Genomic DNA, 15,077 nt, shown 5'->3' with positions numbered 1-15,077 from the left:
CAGCAGTTGAAGTTTTTCCACAGATTTGTAATAAGATTCAAGAACTGAATGGGCCATTCAAGGCTATTCACTTTCTTAAGGGTCAGTGTAGCACTTGGCCTTAAGCTTTATCCTGCTGAAAAGTGAACCTTCATCTCAGTTTTTTAACATACTAAAACGCTTTTTCCTCTAGTATTTGCCTGCTCTTTATTACTGTCCATTACAGGCAGTCTCTATTACACGTCACCTTGTTATACGTAATTGTGCACTAAAAAAGTCACGAATAAATTGAGGAAAGTGACATAAAATTTCCCCGCACTTATGTCATTTTTGAAGACATCAAACACCAGCAATTTTCTTTTTGATTCATGAAATAAGTTGTTCTGGAAATGAAAAAATATTGTAAAGAGCAAAATCACATTCAATGTATATACCTGTGTCTGAACTGTATCTTGGTAATGTGTCCCAAGCTAATTCCATTATTTCTTACAGATATTAATTCCCCTTTGTAAGTAATTTTGCTATAAGTTGCATTATTTAGGAACGTAACATAAATTATTTTTCTCTAGATGGTATGACTTTCTTTTCCTAACCCTGAAATATACTGGATTACTGTATATATTCTAATACGGTATTCCTTCACTCCTATCCATTCCTGCAGAGAGATGCATCCCCATAGCATGTTGCTGCTACCACCCTGCTTGATGGACAGAATAGTTGATGTGCTGTGTTGGGTTTGTCAGGTCATATCATGTCATTTGCCAAACCACTTTATACCATAGGGAGTGTTGGGTTTGTGCCCAGTGTTATCCTTTGCATCAAGACCAAAAAGTTCCAATTTTGTCTTATCTGACCACAAAAACTTGTTTGCAGTATCAATCAAATGCTTAATCGGATTTCAGCAATGGCTTCCTTCTGGCCAGCTTTGTTAAATGATGGATATACTGTATATTTGTCTCACTGCTATTTTTTCCCATCTTAACCATTGAACTCTGTAGATTTTTCAGTTACTTTTGGCCTTAGAGTGGCATCAGCCTGATCTAGGAATTGTCTGGGTGAAATGATCCATCTCCCGCATCTTAATGATTGACTGCACAAAGCTCAAAGGTATATTCATTGTCTTTAATGTTTTTATACCTTGTTCACCGAGTTAGTTTGAAAGATCCTTGGTATTCATAGTTGAATCTTTGCTCGTCAATCACCACCTGAACAAGAAACATCACAGAGACAGGGATTCTTATCATGAATCATGAAAAGTACTATTGCTGCAGGTACTGTAGATAGAGCTCACTCAGTCTTATTACTACTTTGAAGGTAAAGTTTCATTTTGAAGTAGGCACTCTAGAAAGTAATGCAGAAGCAGACTGAAAAAATATTTTATAAACAGCTTGTAAATTCAAGCAAGGCTGTGGCACACATGGAATCTACTGCTATTTGCAATGGTCAAACAAAATCAGTTTTGAACAGTCATTATGTAGCAGGTTTCCAAACACAAATTTCTCAAAACCAACTGTTTGCCATAAAAAGATAACTATCTCTACCAAGGATGAAGGACAGGCCTCATAAACTGGAGGCTGTCAGTGCACATACAGGATTTACTACTCACTGCTCTGATAAGCAGCTTCAAGTGTACAATATAGATTACAGTGACTTATTTCTGCGTTACTTTCTACAGTGCCTGCTTCAAAATGGAACTTTACCTTCAAAGTAATAGCATGAGAGAATGTATTTTTATGAGCAGAAAGGACTTGAATTTTTTGCTAATCATATTAGCTCCCAGCTGCTATAAGAAAGTGACAATTATTTGTGTCCGGCAAACTTACAAAACTGTTCACTACCTTCCTCTCTACAAGCACAGTTATAACTTGAGAAACCACAGTTTTATCTTTGGAAAGAGTCAATCGTCTTAACTTGGCTGAAATTTCCCTTTGTTAGATTAATAATAAAACATTTGCCATTAACTGTACAGCAATTCACACTTTATTTTAATAGTACTTTTCCATAAGTCTTTGGATAGCTTCTATGTGTTACAAATGTAAATATCCAGATTCCAACAAAGTAGAGCAAAACAGTGACACTGTACAGCATTATCTTATTAAATTGGTAGAAGGAAATTTCAGTCATGTCGAGACAGCTGTTTCCAAAGATAAGTTTCATTTTTATTGCACAAGAAATTATTTCTTAAGAGGAAGGCAATTGACAGTTTTGAATTCTTGCTTAAAGGGAAATGAACGTCTCTCTCTGCAATCCTTTGCCGTACTTATAAAAGAAGAATGGAACATCACAGCTTGCAACACAACAGGATCAGTGGCGCTTGATTCAAAAAGTTTAAGGAGCATGAGTAGATTTTTTTAATCCATTTGCACTTGACTTTTGCACAAATAATTTTTGTCTGCTTTTGAAAAAAACTCTCCATTTGGTCTTAAACAATGAACTTAAACAATTATGAAACCACCAGTGAAAAGGCACGTCTCTACAGCAAGTGCCAGATGGGAGACCAGGAACAAAGACACCAGGTGAGTTTTCAAAGTATCTTCATTGTTGAGGACTAAGGAAAACATGCTTTATTTTTGAATGAAGATAACCAATTGATATCAATGGTTTTCCAATGGTGGCCTATGCTATTTAGTTTTTATATAAACATGCAAAATACAAGACTTTTTAAAAAATTATAAATCAAGAAAATATTCAATTTTTTTGGCAACAATCAACAAGCAATGGTCAAATATCAGACCATAGTGCTTAAGCAAATGTATTTGTGCTAATGTGCCTTATGGCAGAGTTTGTGAAATAGGAGATAGTAATAAAGCTGGAGACATTAGAGGTAGAACATGCATTGAGCTAGGATTAACAGTCTATGCTTGGCAAGATGAGCCATTTACTCTGGTGTCTTTCAGACGAGAGCCTGCACCTCCCTGATGAAGACCTTCTTTGTGTGCCTGCTGGCCTCCTTTGTGACCATAACACTTGGGGTCTCCTTAGTTCTCTTCACCCCTTCTCTGAAGCTTCCCAATAAGGAGAAACTTGAGGAAAGCAGCAAGCTGCTGAGCTCGAATCCTCCAGTTGACCCCAAATTCAAGTACTTGAATCGGATGGAGAAATCAAAGGTATGAGGCTCATGCTGATTTTAATAGGTCTGACACAAATTTCCTCTTCACAAAAAAGTAATGTGTCTATCTTTCATGCTGCATCTTCAGATTTTCAGGTATATTATCCTTGTTTAACCTCTTTATGGTACATTTGTACTGCTCAATTAGACAATGTTCTCGATAGCTCTTTGAATTAGAAGGGGTGTCATTCACGTACAGTGGTATACATGAGAAAGAGATCCGGGTGCCTTGATGTTCTGGAGTGAAATGAAACTGAATTATTAACTGTTTGATTAGGAATGTAATGTCACTTAATTCCTGTACATGTTCTCAGCCTTATTTTGGGAAGAAGTCTCCTTTAAGGGGTTTATCCAGCGCATAAATGATGTTTGTACGTGTAAAAGGGTGAAGCAAATATAGCACAGGTGGTGAGCAAGTCTTAGTTACTAGCTCCGCCAAAGGTGATGCCTAGAACACTAGGCAGCTTAGAATAGAAAAGCAAATTGTCCCTGTGTGTTTCTGTATACTGGTATGAGATAGACTGGCATCCTGTACGGAGTCTTGTCCTGTCTTGTGCACTGTGATCCTGAGAGAGGCTCCATGTTACCACTTACCAGGAATAAACATACCAAATTTACCAGGAATAAGTATAGTTTTGGATGGAGCTAACGAGACTGCCTTTCATTACCAGTATTTCGGAGCTACCTACCACAGAAAAGATGTGTTGGGTTGTAAAACTTACTTTAGCTCTATGTCAATACCATTCTCTACTGAAATAAATCTAGCATAAAAAAATGCTGCTGTGCCCTTCAAAAGTTTTGAAACAGTAAAGTGACTTTATTGTAGACTAGCATAACTGAATGCTGATGACTACACTCCAAAACGTAACCCTCTCATCAGATGATGATCAAGATGAGATTAGGTTTTTTCTTTTTGGAAACAGTTGCAACATTTTACCATTGAATGTTATTGCATCCCTCAACAACTAGCCCTCCATAAACCTCCATAAACCATCCAAACTGACAACAAGGAGAGGTTAATTCTATGTACAATGGAGAGCAGACAGAAGAAAAAATACAACATTTTAGATGTTCAACCTTCTTCTGTTTCTTTTTTACTGTCAACATGAAATTAATCTCTACTTGTTCTTTTTCAACTCGCAGTTTGACGCAGATCCACACTCTCACCACACACTAACTCAGGTTAGGTCATGAAATTTGTAGGCAGCTTTGCATTTTTCCTCTGGTTTTGACATGCTAGTAACATCATTTCACTACACCTTACCTTTCCAACATAGTATACCATTATACATTTCATAAAGATCAAAACAACCAGGTCAGCTGATTAACAATGAGTTTTTTCTCTGTCGTACAAATCTTTAATTTATTTTATTTTTGTCTTTAATAACAGAAATTTGTATCGTCAGGCGGAGTGGTCCAATGGGCAAGGTATCGGAAGAACCCCAAAGACTACGACACCAAAGAAGAGGAGGAGTTTGGCAGCAGTATCAATGCCAATGAAGCTAAAATGACCGCCTCCACTTTGTTGATTAAGCCCAATGGGTGTCGCGTTCCCCATTGGCACTTCAATGCTAATGAGCATGGGTTCCTGGCAACGGTAAAATTGATGTTCGCTATGCTGTGAATATTTCCTTGGAGTTAGCTTTATGCTCCATAGACCCCTTTATACAAACAGTGCCAAAGTATGAAGTATCTAAGACACTAATGGCTTAAGTGATAGTGAATGTGCCAGCTCGTCCATTGATCATAGTCAAATTCTTTGACTGAAGAATAAAACAGAATGTTTATGCTTGCCTTGCTGAGTAAACTGTTGAAGGTTGGATGAAGGTCAACAATACCTTCAGACACTCATAGATGTGTTCTTTAGGTTTTCAAACTTTTAAAGGGTAAAGATTGTATGTTGTGGCATATGTTTGATTTACAGGCCCTCCAAAACCTTCATCATTATCATTTAAATATCTATATATAGTAAAAGGTAAAAGAGCACCTTACAGTGTTGTCTTTGACAACAGTTTTAGAAATTAGTGAATAATAGTTATAGTTGTTTAGCTAGGCCCTTTCATGTGTAGGAAAGCAATAAAAAATAAAAACAGGTCTGTCAAGTCTGTCAACAGTATAATAATAATCATTTGGTCATTTTTCATCATACGCTAATAGCCCAAGAAACAAGTCTTGTCTATTCAGCTATACAATCCAACACTCTGCTCCAAAGGTACACCCAGCATTCAGACTCAATATAGTCAACTGAAAAAAGTGGTACATTGTTAACCTAATATTGTGTTATTCTCTGTTTGTTCCTTAGCATACTGTAAATTTATCTCACCCACTTTAAGATGAGTAATTTTAAGCTGTGAGGAGTGCTCAACATTGGCCTGTTTCACACAAGCACTCAAGGTCAAAGTACTGAATGATTTGGGGGTGTGCATATTAAAACTACATTTTTGTGCATAATCTACTCAGATATTTTGTCAATAATTTTTGAAAGTGTGTGTATGGGGGTGAGGGGGCTGATAGGCAGTTTCTGGTAGGTAAAATGTGTCAATATGAAGGTAAAATAGAATACACTTACAGGAAAAAAAAAGCTCAGCATTAATTAGATTGTATTATAAAATCTGTCATAACATTGTCACAGGAACATACCTTTTCCATACACAATATCACAATATAACAGTCTGCAAAATCCACAGTACAGCTAAAAAAAACTACCATTGCAATGACAATGTATGCATTAACCGGAACAAAAATAGCATTTAGACTTTTGTTTGACTAAGCAGTTGTGCATGAAAAGCTCTTCTCATCTCTAGAGAGGTCGAGCATGGTAGGAATGCAAGTTTTTTCACCGAGTTAGAATGTGTAATGAACCTTGGGACCTCTCTGATCCTGGGTTGACCCACGTTGTTTAAACTGCAGTGTGAAAATGCTTGTCTGACCTACTTGACACCATGTTATGACCTGAATTGAAATGCTAGTGAGAAAAGGGGCTCTATAGCATGGATTTTTCTGCAGTCAGAATGTTCTCACAGCCGTCTTTTGTTCTATTTAGTATTACTATATATAATAGGAGGCATTAAAACCTCAACAAATGTTATCAGATCTAATGCGCATTTGTTGCACTTATAAAAGTGCCTCTTGGTATAGTTTCTAGTTGACTGACATGCAGGATCTGCATGATACTTGCAGAGAAGCTCTTGTTGGCTGTTCTTTAATGTCTGACTTTTCTCAGGGAACAGTATGGATCGGTATCCTGGACTCGGCTCCCTTCTCCGTGACGTCTTACAATGTGACGGCTGGGCAGGTCATCTTCCTCCCCAGGAGCACGCTGCACTGGATGAAGTGTGTGGGGCAGGAGGACTGCTTGTTTGTGCTGTTCTTCACCACTCACGAAGAGGTTGTCACCCGTGACGTAGATGACGTGTTTTATGCCACACCGCAGGATATTGCCGCTCGGTCCCTTAAGGTAAGCATGGTGTTCAACGGTGACTTGGCCAATCTCCCGGGTGTTCTCCCTGCTGAATGAAGGTCGGCACGCGTGTCCATTTCAGATCAATTCTGTACACAGTGGGGGGGTTTAATATATGTTTAAAATGGGCTGAAGAAGTTCAAGTAGGGAGCTGCGTCAGGATGTATAGGCTGCAAAGAAACAGGTAAAGGTTTATTCCATGCTGAAAAGAAAAAGACACACCAGAAGAAGGCTTCACAGCTGAAACATTGTATCTCTTTTCATTTCTTTTTAGCATGGAATAAACCCTTACCTGTTTAAAATTGGGATGACTATGATAACATCTAATCACTCACACTGTGAAGAAGAAATCATGCCTTGTCCTCCAAAATAAATCTTGTAAATGTAAACAAAACAATGTTACAAATTGTAAATGTATTGCATATAAAAATAGATACTGCAAAAAATTGGTTTGTTATCCACCTAGTGGACAATTTGTTTGTCTACTAGGTGTGAAAAATTATAATAATAATTGATTACAATTCTATAGCACTTTTCTGGACACTCCACTCAAAGCACTTTACAGCTAATGGGGACTCCCCTCCCCCACCAATGTATAGCAGCCACCTAGATGATGCAACAGTAGCCATAGTGCACCAGAACACCTGTTTACAGTATAGTGTCCCCATCACTATAGTGGGGCATTAGGACCCACATGGACTACAGGGTGAGCACCCCCTGCTGGCCCCACTAACACCTCTTCCAGCAGCAACCTTGGTTTTTCCCAGGAAGTCTCCCATCCAGGTACTGACCAGGCTCACACTTGCTTAGCTTCAGTGGGTTGCTAGTTGTGAGTTGCAGAGTGATATGGGTGCTAGCCATTCCCAGAGTTTATTTGACATCAGTAAATTTTCTATCCTAGTTTAAAGCATGTTTAAATCTAAACCTTTTGCATTACTTGTGTACATGTAATTTTTATTTGTATTATTATATTATATAATTGATATATAATATAATATTATAATAATTGTATTGTAATATTATCATTGTGTGCTCCTACTGTATGAAAGTCCTGCAAAACTTTGAGTTGCTTTTTTTGATTTCAGCCAGTGGGTGGGGTGGCCTTCATTAGGTCCTTTAAGCAACCTGCAGAGAACCAGGCAGTCAACCTTCCTCCCAATCTCAATGAGCTGGTGAGGAAGGCCAGCTATACACAGTCTAGAGACTTCCTTGTGGCAAGATACTTCTATGACCTGAAAGGTAAAAATCAACTTTTTTTCTTTTAACATTTGGTTAAAAGTTATTTTTTAAATATATAGATCTAGGTTTCCAATTTATCAGCTTTCAGATGGCCATTTAGAATTTCTATCCCACTGGTGTAGCTCACAATCACTAGAATTGAGCAGCAAATGTCCTCCCACCTCATTATCGAGTACAATGTTTTTAATATACAAAGCCTACCAGATTGTGCTGAGATGCTATTGAGCCAATTTGAATATTCTTGAGCTTAATGGAAATTTGCAGAAGTCTATCATAAATTGCATTGTGTAGTGGGAACCACAATTTCAAAAGGTCCTACATTGCATAACCCGACCAGTTAGTGAGCAATGAAAATAATTTAATTTTTCTAGTGGTTTTCAACAGAACAAAAATTTAATCAAATTGATAAGTACTGCCCATCTGAGAGGGAAAATCTGCATTACTGGTCTGAGACCTGGTGTAATTACAACTAAATCGATCAAGCCAACATGTCCAGATATAGTCCTCAAAGGCTGTAATTCAGATTTTAGAGGTTATAAATCACTAGTTCCCTTTAGCAAGATTATCTCAGTTCAAAAGCAAATTACTCAGATGGAATCAAAACCACATTGCCCTCTGTCCCTGAAGAATAGAGTTTTCTATGGTCTTCTCAAAAGCGAGATCTTGGGAAGGGAATATGGTAAAATTATGTTTTATTCTAACAAATGTATTTATAAATTCAACTGGGTTTGAAGATCAAATGGCACTAATTATCCTGTTTGTTGTAGCTTCCAAGCAGTACAGGTATCCAGGTGGAATCATACAGTGGGCAAGATATACTAAAGACCAGACCGGACTTTCTAGAAATGAAATTATATTTGCTAAATCTCTCAATGAGGTAAGACAGGCTTATAATCAGAGTAATTCATCCTTACTGCTTTCCAAGAAATAGTCAAATATTTATGAACAATAAAAAGATATTGCACAATATTCAAAGCTGCATTTGGTGAACACAACTGTATTGGGGAGAGGTAATTCCTCAGAGAATGTAAACAAGGCTTCTATGAACGTGCAAAAAAACTGTAAACTGTAACAGCTTAAGTGCATTTTTTTCTGTTCTGCTAATTTATTACACTTATGTTAACAGTATCTTTTTTTAATTTAATGAGACTACTGTCTCAGACAAAACTGAACATACAATATGAATACAACAGATGGGAGCTGTATGCAACAGGGATTATTCTACATCACTTTATTTTCATTTAATTGTTTGATAATGTGACACTTTTTAACATAAATCTCTCATATACGATATATTTAATTGTGTAAAAATGGAGGAGTTAAAACATACTAATTGCAGTCTATACAAATGAAAAAAAAACTGCAAACTGAGAGTGTGCTTTTTAAATGTGATAAATTATTTCTAATCTGAATCTAATCTAAAAGTCAATGAAAAAAGTGCACCGTTCATCTGCCCACCAACTGCTAACCACCACTATGTTCATGAACTTGTGTATTGAATTTTATTTACAATTATTCTCTCTATAAAATGTTGCTGTAACTGTCAATATGAAATTTAAATTAAATTATCATATTTGAATTAAAATATGATTACATTTAAATCATTAATTATTCACGATGGTCATTTGTCTATGGTATGTAATGGTGAACTGAAGACCAAATTTTACAACGTGTAACCTAGTGTAAAAAAAAAGAGTGCAGAATTTAAGGAAAGGGAGATTTTATTAGATTAATTTACATGAATTGTAACAGTCAAAACTGCTCAGTATGTATTTGAGTAGTGACTAGTACTGTAGTTGCTGTTAAATGATTGTGAAGTGACACAAAGGGTATCCAGTTGACTTCTTGATTGCTGCTCACTCCGAAGTCTCTGAAGTGTCCTTCTTAATTAATCACGCGTGTTACAAGCATCTTCTCTGTAACTCCTTATAATCCATTCTGATATAGGATTACATGTGATCTTCCAGGTTCTATATTTTAGAGTCACTTCCTTCATTTGACCTTACTGCAATGCTTCATTGCCTCTCTAGAAGACATTTGTTTCACTGTAGAGTACAAGAACTCAGCTCAGATGAAGGCAGAGGAGAATATTACAGTGGAAGTAGAATATTCAACTGTCTCATCTTTTAATTTCATGTACTGACTCCCAGCATGAGGACACTGTAACCATTGCTACAATGAGGATCTTCACCAATGGGATGCGGCAACCACACTATCATTTCAATGCCAATGAAATGGGTTATGTGCTTAGTGGCTGTGGGAAGGTAAGTAAGAACTAAGGCAGATGTTGTGAAACTTCCCTTTTGACTTTTAACATCAGCCTGAGACATCAAGCACAGAAGTATTAGATATTTATAAAACAGTTATTTTGAGTATTTGTCTTAATGCCACTTATTGGAGCCACTGCATGTTGTATGTATTTCACAGATCAAATTTGCAGTTGTTTGCTGTATTGCAACTGTTTGCAGTTGTTCTGGAATACGTTTATACAGGCAGAGTTCAATGTCCCAGTCCCCAACAGCCACAGTCTTGCAGCCCTCATAAGCCTTATGGCCACTTTTCCTAAGAACATTAAATATTATTACTAGCATGTTAGCTGATTCAGATAATTGAATCAACTTTGTTCTTGTGTGCATTTCTGCATTCTGCTCTCCACATTCCAAACTCAGTTTTAGTCTATTTATACATATGAAAACAAATATTTCAACTGCAAGTGTAACACGGTTCTAATTATGGTATTGCCACTGACCTCTGCTGTAACTCTACAAAATGACTGACTGCCGATATATAGAATTTCAGTGGTATTTTGAATGAATTTAATTCAGCTTAGTTATCTTATGAAGTTATCTTGGCATATTCTAAATAGGAAAACGCTCTATGTAATTTCCAATTACTTATTGAAATTGTAGTTGGAGATGAGTGTCAGTTATAGAATTATGACTGCAAGGTAATTTGTACTGTGGCTGAAAATATTGATAAATATTAATAAATTGATAAACTACCTCAAATCAAGGGAATAACTACACAAGAGGAACTTAAAATATACAAGACAGATGGTGTTTATTATGGTCTTGAGATCTGGGACAGATAAGTTATCAGAGCATCTTTAGAACATAAATAGTTTAACAAGATATTTAGGAATATTTAAATACCTCTTAATATTTATCCAGAGAACAAGAAAGGCATATATTAGTACTTTGTACATGATGAATGCAAAGATTTTAGGTGTAAAATTTCTCCTATGCAATGTGTTTCCATTGCAGGTTGGTGTCGTTAGCAGGGATGTGGTTAACTTTGACATTGAGAAGGGGGATGTCTTTTTCTTCCCTCACGGCACCCACCATTACATTAAGAGCACATGTGATGAGGACTTGGTCCTGGTCATTGGATACAGCACTGGCAATGAGGTGAGAAGATATTTGATTACTTAAGCGTCTTACATGAACTGTATTGAATTCTATGTGTGGAACCCCCTTGTATATCTTCAGAGTGTGCCTTTAAGGTAATATGGACCAGAGTTTATGTTTTCTAAAAGAAAAAATAATCTGAGTTTCCAGCCTTTTCTCTTTTCAGGTTTATTTTTTACAGTGATGAGCAGAGAGAAATGCAATCCCCTTTCAGTTTGGAAAGTGGTTTCCTTTTTTAGACAGTAGAATTTATCAATAAAACTGAATGTTGATCTCTGGAGTATTGAACTCAACACATCCTTCTCCTAAAACCTACTATTTATCTTTCTCATACCCCTGGGAAGGTGAAAGCTATTGTATCATTCCCTTAGGATCCATACTAAATGGCTTGCAGCTATGCAAGGGTTTAAAAAGCAATGCCCTTGTCACAAAACAGTCTCTGCTTTTGTACGTCAAAACACAAAATAGTATGTCCAATGTTTAGACGTGGCGATTTTGGTCATATATTTTTACAAATAGGAGGATAAGAACATTGTGAAATTACCAGAAAATACTGGAAATCGACCAAGCACGATAATCAATAATTAAAAATAATCATAACCACCACCGAATTGTAAAATATATGCCAAGAATATACGGTACCAAGCAGTTGGTGTAATTACAGTCACCTAAAATCTTTGTTCTCTGCAACAGCTTTGATGAAAAGAGCAATAAATCAGGCACACTCAGTTTGAATCAAATAAATTAAAAGACATACAACACAAAATACAACATACAAATTACTCTACAGTATATACAAACTAGACATATGAGATGCCTACATCCAGACTAACCAGAAAAATCTCCAGACAGCTTCCAAGTCTTCAAAGATCCAACATAACACCTACACAGGCCAAAAACAGTTATAAACCTACCTTCTAAACCAAACAGTTCAATGTAGAGTTAAATCTCTCTATAAAAGGCTACAAGGAGCTACTGGAGGCTACAAAGTGAGCAGGATACCTACAGTATCTCCTTATCCTAAAAATGCATCCACTAATGAGGGAGTCCGTTTGTACCCCTAGGGATTCTTTATACAGGAAATCAGTTTCCTAAAAACAACAGAATGGCAATAAGGTTCAAATACTTAACTCGTATCTGGTGTTAAAGGCTGATTGGACCTCCCATCTGGCATTGTTTCTTCTCTCACTTCGGGTCTTTCTGTCCATCCTCTGTCCAATCTTCTCTCTGCCTTTTATCCTCTGTTCCTTGGTCTGTTGATCACTCTTCATCATTCCCCCAGAACTTAATTAGCCAAGGTAAACCAGAACTGGAAATGTTGACACTAGTTTGCCACCCCCATCTAGCTGTAACATATTAAAAAACATTTTAATAGCCATCTCCTGCAATCCTGTCTTTGGTGGCAAGTATACCCTGATAACAACAAACCCTGTCATAAATTACATTCCCTTTAGTATTGTTATGCTACATGAGTATTCAAAATTGGGAACTGTATGACTTGGTGGGGGATGGACATGTCAGATACAGTGCAAGACAAGAAAAAATTACATTCTTGTATTATTAATATCTTATTTATTATAAGATTATATTGTATTGTCCATGTTATATTACAAAACAAAGGAAAAACTGTTGTACCTGAGCCTGTGTCATATTTACGGTTACATGTGTTAAAAGCACATATTCTTGATATCATTTTACCAAACAGTATTCAGAGGCAGGAAAGTACATTACGCATTATACACACATTGTTAAAAAAATCGTTTATTTTTCCCTTTGTATTGAACTTATATATTGAACTTGTATATTATGTATAGTCAGTATACATAATATACAGTCGGACATATTAGTTGCACTGATATTCATATTTCTCTTGCCATTTTATTGCTGGTTGTAAACTACCTACTGCAGTAGTTCAGGTGGGTAGCTGCGTCAGGTACTGCAGTGTTAATGAAGTGAAAATATTTTTTTAAAATCAACATATGTATAGCACCATGCGGTTTACACGATGCATTTACAGCATAGTACTTTATGACGTCATAGTATTTTTCAGGAAAGAGTTGTAATTTGTAAGAGAATTACACTGGGCTCCACCTACAATATCTTATTTATATGATTGAGTGTGACAATTTTTACAGTACTATCAATTAGTGAATAAGAAAAAGAAATCCTGATGACTAAAAGACTTTTTTTCCTCCTTACCAATACCATAATACTATTTAGATTATTATTCAGAATAGGAGGGCAAGAAATTCTGCTTTTTAAAGTTGTCTCACAATTTCTATACTGCCTACATTCACAACTACTCTACAATTTAGTTGTGATAAATGTCAAAATGTGCTATTTTTTCCCACAGCTGCAAACCTTGGATATGAATATTTACTTCCAGTCCACAGCTGACTTCATCTTAGCCCAGCTTTTCCTGAAGAAACAAGATGAATTCCAGAAAATCCCCACCTTCAAGGATCCCCAGGACATTAACTTGCCATGAAAACTAACTTGCAAAGACCCCTAAAGACGTTGTTTAGAACAATACATTTAAAGTAATAAACAAGAGCAGAAAAGATCAACAGCCATGCAGTTTTGTGTTTTTAATTGCATTTCGAGTGATTTAAAATTAAATTTCCAAGTGTAATTCCAGAAAACCCAGAATGTGATTTGGGTTTTCAAAGCTATGTTAAGAGAGATAAGGAAGTCTACACCTACATTAATAACATGGAATGTTCCCAAATAACAGCACTATTCTGAGTGATAAAAATCTCAAACAGCTAAACGTCACTATAGTACAAGAATAGCAAAATGCCACACTTTAATTAGTCATTTCTACACAGTGCTGTTTTTAGCTTCATCAGATTTATCACTATCATATCAAAGAATGTTTTATTACCTTTTTCGCTATCACAGCTGGATAAGCACAGCCTGTCCTTATAATTCTACATTCATTTTTATTATTCTGTTGCTAATAGTTCAAGCTTTTATTACAGCTGGTGGTGGGCACTAAATGCTTTGCTTATTCCTTGTGTATTTATACTTGTTAAGCAGAGAATATAAGATTAATGAAAGAAAAGGCCTGGTGGTTTTAGAAGCTCAATTACAGGTTGGGCTTTGCAATTCATTATGTTCACTTCTGCTTTTGATAAACAGAAAAATAGTGCTTTGAAACATTTTACCTTGTATCTGCACTTTTCCAGTTGGAATAAAATACTGTATAAATGCGTCACTTGTGCACTTTTTCCACTAAGCAGAAAACGGTACATAACAACATGAACTTCTCTGTCTCTGGGACTGTATGAAGAATTATTCAGACACGATGAACCTGATATAGAACAAACACAAATGCAATTTTTTTTTAAACTATGATTTGGCATTAGTTATTTTTAATTATATACACACCCAAACAGGCACAGACAATTTTTAATGTACTCAGCTTCTGGAAAAAAAGCTGTGCAGCCATTTTCCATTTGAAACACTGGAGGTTCCACAGCAGATGAACGTGGAGGAAGGGCTTGAAGATCAGCTTGCCTTTCACTCACATCAGCCAGTAAGGTGTAGGAAAGCAGTGAGAAGAGCCCCAGATGAGCAATCCCAAGCTTTCCCACTGCCAGTTGTGCACTGCCCTAGGTTTGGATTTACAGCCTTGAAAACACAGAGCACAACCTGTGGTCTGAGTCAGCATCTTTACGCATTAATCCCTGACAGGAGCCCCCAGAATTATGTTTAATGGGTATTATATCAGATTTTACAATGGAACAATGACTTTTATTTCTACTTCCTTAAAGTACTGCAATATACCGTCACCAGACTTTGCAGTCTCTCTTTCAGGTTACTAAAACTTTCAAAAGGAAAACTCCTATGTCTGCTCCTGTGCTTGGCAGATGCTGTCTCA

At 36.5% G+C, this 15,077-nt stretch overlaps 1 protein-coding gene across 1 annotated transcript; it reads left to right on the top strand.

Moving 5' to 3' along the window:
* Positions 1 to 2,269: 2,269 nt before the first annotated feature.
* Positions 2,270 to 14,408, top strand: LOC148837400 (uncharacterized). The gene is made up of 9 exons (XM_088910560.1): positions 2,270 to 2,495; positions 2,877 to 3,086; positions 4,479 to 4,685; positions 6,312 to 6,545; positions 7,634 to 7,787; positions 8,555 to 8,664; positions 9,938 to 10,051; positions 11,051 to 11,194; positions 13,548 to 14,408. Exons 1-9 carry the CDS (start codon positions 2,409 to 2,411, stop codon positions 13,680 to 13,682), a joined length of 1,395 nt encoding a protein of 464 aa, XP_088766686.1. The 5' UTR covers positions 2,270 to 2,408; the 3' UTR covers positions 13,683 to 14,408.
* Positions 14,409 to 15,077: the final 669 nt, after the last annotated feature.

This window comes from Atractosteus spatula, chromosome 3 (assembly GCF_055471065.1).
Source record: "Atractosteus spatula isolate fAtrSpa1 chromosome 3, fAtrSpa1.hap1, whole genome shotgun sequence".
Classification (NCBI taxonomy): Eukaryota; Metazoa; Chordata; class Actinopteri; order Semionotiformes; family Lepisosteidae; genus Atractosteus; species Atractosteus spatula.
This window is presented reverse-complemented; position numbering and strand designations above follow the sequence as displayed.